Source organism: Coenobita brevimanus, chromosome 43 (assembly GCF_032717465.1).
Source record: "Coenobita brevimanus isolate Jiangsu-jjx chromosome 43, ASM3271746v2, whole genome shotgun sequence".
NCBI lineage: Eukaryota > Metazoa > Arthropoda > Malacostraca > Decapoda > Coenobitidae > Coenobita > Coenobita brevimanus.
This window is the reverse complement of record NC_136996.1, coordinates 33,015,658-33,023,157: the sequence shown is the minus strand read 5'-3', so window position 1 is coordinate 33,023,157 and position 7,500 is coordinate 33,015,658. Positions and strand designations below refer to the sequence as shown.

The window sequence follows — 7,500 nt, the reverse complement described above, 5'->3', positions numbered from 1 at the left end:
CCTTGTGATGGCAAACTTTGGATCCTGGCCTCTGCACTCAGATGACACATTTTCTCTCTCTTTCCTGCAATTTTCAGACTATTTTATCCAGCTTCAGACTAACCTGTAACAGTGAAGAGGTTAATGAGGGCTATAATTTTCTCCTCCAGTTCAATGATGCTGAAAATAAATACACAGATACATATAAAAAAAAGAACTCAGAGAAAACACACGCATAAAGAGATACTAGAAAAAATAAATATGAGGAAGTGAAGGTAGGTGATCGTAGTAATGTTGCGTCCTTGAAGTCCTTGGCTGACCGAATTTGCAGTCACTTTGGTCCCCTTTACCTACACTTCGCTCACCTTAACCTGGCCAAGATTTTCGTCATTTTCCAGCATATTTCATTGAACTGGATGGCAGAATAGGACAATACTTATCCTCTACAATTTTTCCATAGCACTTCTTCGTGACTAGCGTGATATTCTAGCGTTGATCTATGACTGCAGTTCAGCATTCAAGTTGGAGAGATGGAAATGTTAGGCGAAATTAGAGTTAACAAAAAAAATAATAATAATAAAGTCGTTAATACCAAGGCCCTTCATCGTCTCAGCTTGTAGTGGTTGCTGATGTAATAGATTTATTTTCATTTGAGGGAACTGGGCCACTCTCGTAACTTGAATACTGAGTCGTGATTGCATGAAAAATTGATGAGTCTCCTTGGTTACAACTCAAATCGACCCTTCAGCCTGACTTCACTTGGCATCAACTGAGCTGAAAGGAATTAACGGTCTTTTGTCAGCTCAAAACAAACGCACTGTAGATTCTTCCAGAATAGGCAAGAATAGAAAAAATGGAGGTGTATTAATGGGATGTTGGGGAAAAAAGAAAAGAAGAAAAAAAATGAAAGGTCAATATGAAGCAGCAAGTTGGAGTGGGAAATATCACACACACACACACACACACACACACACACACACACACACACACACACACACACACACACACACACACACACACACGCAACACCCACCACTCACTCACCCACCCCGAAATGCAAGCAACTTAATGCATTTTTTAAGCATATGACATACGGAACATACAGACACAAGCAATATAACTCCAATGAACAATAAATCAGACGGAGAGAGAAGTATTATTTTGCAAATGAACACTTTTTTTTTTAATTCTGTAAAATATAAAATGAGAGGAAGAAGGAACATATGAGACCAATTTAATTTTAGTCTCTTCAAAGCTACGACGCACATTTCATTATAAACATTTACCAGACGATTTTATCCAACTGAGGGACAAAACCTCTAGTAGTGAAGGGATTAATGAAGGCAATATTTAACCCCTCCAGCTCGAAAAGCCATCCCAAGCCTGAGAAAATCGTCTGGATGCAAAAAGAATAAAGTAAAGAATATCAAGAGGTTGAAAGGAATAATCTTGCTGGCCAATATACCAATTTATTTTTTACCCTTTACAGCCCAGGGTATTTGGTATTTTGGCTTGGCGCTTCACACGATTTTATTCAGCTGAGGAAAACTACAGATATCGAGAGGGTTTGTACACGAAAAAGTGGAAGGAATGCGGCAACAATATGCATGGAGAGAGACGCCCACACGCACACTCACGCACGCATAGACAAACAGACACACACAAGCATATATCAACTCACACACACACACACGCAAACATACGCACACACACACACACACACACACACACACACACACACACACACACACACACATATACACAAAAAAACTCACAAACACAAGCACACAAAACACACACAGACACAGACACCTGTAAGTAGAAGTTAAGAGACTTTCAAAGATTCGTGATAAAGGTGGGATGTCACACACACACACACACACACACACACACACACACACACACACACACACACACACACACACACACACACACACACACACACACACACACACACATACATACACACACACACACACACACACACACACACACGCACACACGCACACACACACACACACACACACACACACACACACACACACACACACACACACACACAGGCCTCAACCCCCAGGCTATAAAAACCAGAGGCTTGGTCTTTCCCACCACCCGAGATCCTTGTTGTGGAGGAGTGGCAAGCATTCCCTCCCTCCTATTCTCCCTCCCTCCCTTCCTCCAGTTCCCTCCCTCCCACTCTCCTTCCCTTCATAAATTCTCTCCCTCCCTCCCTCCCTCCCTCCTTCTCTCCTTCCTTCCCCTTCTTCCTTTCTTCCCTCCCTTCTTTCCTTTAGCTTCTCTCACTCTAGTTTGCCATTTTTCTTTGTTTCTTCTCCTTTTCATTCCTTCATTCTTTTCCTCCCTTGGGCTTCCATCATCTCCCCATACCTCCTTTCCTCCTTCACTCCCTTTCTCCCTCCCTCCCTCCCTCTCTCCTTCTTTCTTGCCTCCAGCTTCTCTCACCCCCTTATGTCTTCCTCCAGTTCCCCCCCGCCCCTCCCCCTACCTCAGGCAATCTTCCTATTGTCCTTCTCTCGTCCAGTTAATCATCCCCTCCCCCATCTTTCCCTCCAACCCTCCTTCCCTCCATTCCCCCTCTTTCCTCCAGCTTCTCTCCTTTTCTCCCGGATACCTCTCTTCGTCCTTCACTTATTCTATTCTTATCCTTCATTCCTCCCTCCCTCCTTCCCGCCTTTTGTCACTAATTCCCTCCCTCCCTCCCTCCTTCTTGTTTCTCTTCCTCCTTCCCTCTCTTCCTCCCTCCCTCACTCTCTAACTCACTACATCTCTTATTCCTGTCCTTTATTTTTTCCCCTCCCTTTCGCCCTTATATTTCCCTCCTGTTCCCACACCCTCATTCCTTCCTCCTGTCTACCATCCTCACACACACACACACATACACACACACACAGGCGCACCCAGGATTATTTTTCGGGGGAGGGGGGGGGATAAGAATGAAAATTGTGGCTAGAAAAAAAAATCTAATGCAAGTCACTTATATTTTCTTACAAGGAAGGAATTTCCGGGGGGGCCATGGACCCCTTGCCCCCCCCCCGGGTGCTCCCCTGCACACGCACTCACAATCACGCCTCAAGATCTCTACCGCCACCACCACCACCACATTCACCACAGCCTTCGCTGCCAGCAGTATAAATATCACTGTTATCTTTTTTATTTGATGGAACTGGACCACTCTCACACCTTGAAATCTAAGTCATGGATGGATGAAGTTCAGGTAGTCTTAGTAATCAGGCCGGAATGAGCCAAAGGAATGAACAACACGTAACATAAACATCATTTTAAACTTCACTTCATCCAGTTTTGATTACTCATTATATAAACTAAATTGTCAAAATATTACCAAATATATTTGTGTAGTTCATCGCTCCCCCAATGCTTCTTCGGAACCCAGTGTCTTTGATTCCATATCCACACAGTTGAGTAACTTTAACCTTGCCCTTAGCACCGAAATTACCATTTTGGGTGATTTTAGCATACATAATGTTGAATGGTTATTGCATTCTGCCAGGACTGACGACGCTGGTCTAGAGTGCGAGCTGCTTGCAGAATCGTTTAATCTCACCCAGCTGGTAAGGCAACCAACCAGAATACCTGATAATCCTGACCATAATGCCCATCTCTTGGATTTATTCTTGACAAATAATCCAGATCAATACAGGATAGAGGTACTGTCACCACTTGGATCCTCTGACCACAATCTCATCAAAGCCTCATTAGTTAACCCTCCTACACCTCCCCATTCCGAACCTGTCAGGGTGACCCGATGGCACTTTGACAGGGCAGACTGGGATGGATTTAGAAATTATCTTGCTGACATTCCATGGCAGTCTTTCTTTCTAGTGATCCCAATTCTACCCAGTCCCACATTTGCGACTTAATACTAGCTGGTATGGATTTATTCATACCAAGTCAACAGTTCACTAAAAGATCGAACTCTCCCCAATGGTTTGATGGCAACTGTGCCAGAGCAACAGCCCAAAAGTCATTAGCATATAACTCTTACTTAAAATCAAAAACATCTGAATCATTCTTTCAATTTAAAATTTCTAGAAATCATGCAAAAGCTGTATTAAATCTAGCTAAATCAAACTTTCTTCAAAAGCAACCATCAAAACTACTTAACAACCCTAATGACAATAGAATATTCTGGTCAACTCTTAATTTTTCAATAATAACTTTAACAAGTCATCTTCCATTCCCCCACTGAAATTTTCAGATGGCAACATTACAAATGACCCGCGTGGGAAAGCAGATATTTCTGCCAGTGCATTTGCCAGAAACTCTACCATAGACGATACCAGCCAGAATGTCCCAGTACTAGAACTTGACTCTCCCGAAATTGACCCACTTAAAATACAGACAAGATACGTAAAATCCATCCTAGACAATTTACCTACCAACAAAGCTCCAGGCCCTGGTGGAATTCCGCCAGTTGTTTTGAAAAAGTATTCCCCTGAACTTGCCTCTGTTCTAGCTAGATTATTCAGACTATGCATACATGCCTCTTTATTCCCAAATTCATGGAAAGGTGCCAATATCCACCCAATTCCGAAGAAAGGAAGTTCCTCTGACCCCTCTGATTGCAGACCAATAGCTGTCACATCTTCTCTTGGTAAGGTATTTGAAACTTTAATTAATAAGCACATTGTTAAACATCTTAAATCCAACAACTTAATTAGTGATAGACAATATGGTTTTCGCCAAGAAAGATCCACCATTGACATACTCAATCTCCTAACTCATACCATCCATCAATCAATTGATCTACATGGAGAAACTCATGCAGTAGCTCTTGATATTTCTAAAGCTTTTGACAGAGTATGTCACCGTTCCCTGCTGTCCAAACTCCCTTGCTATGGACTAACGTTTTTTGTTCCTTTGATTTCTTCATATCTTAGTGACAGGAAAATAAGAGTAAAAGTAGATGATGTATATTCCAATTTCCACTCAATTAACGCTGGCGAGCCACAGGGATCAGTTCTGGCTCCAACCCTATTCCTGGTTCATATTAATGATCTCTTATCTGTCACCCACAATCCCATCCACTCATACGCAGATGACTCAACACTACATAGTTCATTCACACTCACACACCCATTTACAAAGTCTAATATCTCTACCTCTCAACTCAGTACAGCCATCTCCATAAATCAAGACCCGTCTACGATCAGTGAATGGGGACAAAACAACCTTGTCTCTTTTAATGCTAGTAAAACTAAATATATACAATTTATTAATAGACAGATATTGCCAGATTCGTACATTACCTTCAGTGCTACTAATATTCCCATCCCCAAAAGTATTGAACATCTTGGCGTCTCACTTAACAACGCCCTCAGCTGGACCTCTCATGTTAGATCACTTGCTAAAACCACCTCAAAGAAACTTGGATTATTGTACAGAGTCTGTAACTCTTCGCTGATGAGCAGTTAGCTATAATTTATAAGTGTCATGTGCGGTCTCAGCTTGAATATTGCTCACCATTGTGGAATGGATGTGGAGAGGTTGCATTAAAACAACTAGACAAAATTCAGAACAAAGCTGTTAGAATTATTAACAATTCTGCCATTACAAATAAACTACCTCCCCTGCAAGTAAGAAGGAATGTTGCCTCCCTTGCATTATTTTACAGATATTTTTTGGGCAAATGTTCAGACGAAGTTGCGTCCATGGTGCCACCTCTCCATGCCTTCCCCCGTGCTACACGGGCATCTGGTAGCGCTCATGACTGGAATGTCACTCAGCCATATTGCAGAACTTCTGCCTATCCCCAGAGTTGTTTCCCTCCAAATTTCAACCCACAGCTGTTCAAGTCTATCTGTTACAGATATTTCATGAACAGAGGACACCAGTAATCTGGTGTATGGATTATTTATTTTTTTATTCATTTGTTTTTCCTTTCTCTGTTCTACTATTAAAAAAAAAAAAATCATGGAAACTTTTCCGCCTGCAATCACCACTACCAACAACAACAATAACAACAACAACAACAATAACAACAACAACAACAATAACAACAACAACAACAATAACAACAACAACAACAACAACAACAACAACAATAACAACATGACCTCAACAACAGCAGGAATACAACGTGACAACAACAACATCGTTTTGACCTCCCAGTAACTTTGTCTATATCGGCTACATCCATTTGTAATGTGAACATGTACAGCATAACTTTCTTCCCTCCCCCCCACCATGTAAGGCGTGTGCATGCCGCCCTTTACAATACAGTACAATATACATGGCAGGGTTCCAGGCTTGCAAGGATAGTCTGTTTTTTAATTTTTACTTGACAGCTGTTCTCCACAATGAACTCTTTCTTTCAGCAGTCCTAGCATAATTGTCCTCCAAACTGCACTGCCTCTTCCTGCACTTCTATAGATGTTTTCCAAGCTACGGTACCTCCTTCAGCACTCCTATAGCTGTCCTCCAAGCTTCACTGCCTCCTTCAGTATTCCCTTCTAGTCTCCTAGCCCCGAGATCCCCTTTTAAGGACTTTATGCCACGATTTCCTTGGTCATCCTCCTGGGGTTGGCCTTTTCCTTTCCATGTTCAGGTCTGTGCTCGGCCTCGATGTTAGCCCATTCCCTTCCATTTTTAATATTTGGTCCCAGTCTGGTGAAAGCTGCTACACACACACACACACACACACACACACACACACACACACACACACACACACACACACACACACACACACACAGCGTAAGCAAAGTATTACACTCCAGGGTTACACAAGCGGGTGTCATAAGGTACTGCATCTAACTGACGGAGTTAATGACGGAGTTGTAAGTTACTTCTTTCACCGCCACCGACAACAGCAAACCACTGTCATGATAATAATGAGGATAATCATCATAATTACACTCTTGTTAACCCTCCGCAATTTTAGGGTTACTTCTACTGCCTCCGCCGCCACCACCAACACCATCAACATCATCTACTCATGGTAATCCTCTACAGTCTCATCACCATCATCTTTATCATCATCATCATCATTATCATCATCTTTTCATGTTAATCCTCTGCAGTCTAATCATCATTATCATCATCATCTTCACCATCATCATCCACCCACGCTAATCCTCTACAGTTCAATGACTTGCAGGTCGTTCACCCTTTTCATACCATCTCTGTCCCCGTCCGGTTCTCTGACTCTCTTGTCCTCTGCATCTCTGTCAAGGCTCCTCGTTGCTATGGCTCTTCAGGCTTTATCTCTTGTGCTTATCGTGTGACCAGTGTTTGTGTTTGGGAGGTGTGTGTGTGGTGTGTTTTGGGGGGTTTTTATTGTCACCTTTTGTGGATAGTGTGTGTGTGTGTGTGTGTGTGTGTGTGTGAAGCACAATATTAGACATGTTTTCTCCATGATCTGCCTACTACTTTGACATATAAATACATTGTAAACTGTTTTGCATGCACATATAATGCAAAGTCACCTGTAGACTTACTATGATCAGTGGTGAGGATTTTCTTTTTCTGTGTCTGTTCATT

At 42.3% G+C, this 7,500-nt stretch overlaps 1 protein-coding gene across 1 annotated transcript in view; it reads right to left on the bottom strand.

The window, feature by feature from the left end:
- The window catches only part of LOC145397884 (putative methyltransferase-like protein 24), a 62,117-nt gene that overhangs the window by 23,240 nt on the left and 31,377 nt on the right, over positions 1-7,500 (bottom strand). Inside the window, exon 2 of the mRNA XM_080270918.1 lies at positions 104-159. Within this exon, the coding sequence (XP_080127044.1) occupies positions 104-159 (56 nt within the window). The remainder of the gene's footprint in view (positions 1-103; positions 160-7,500) is intronic.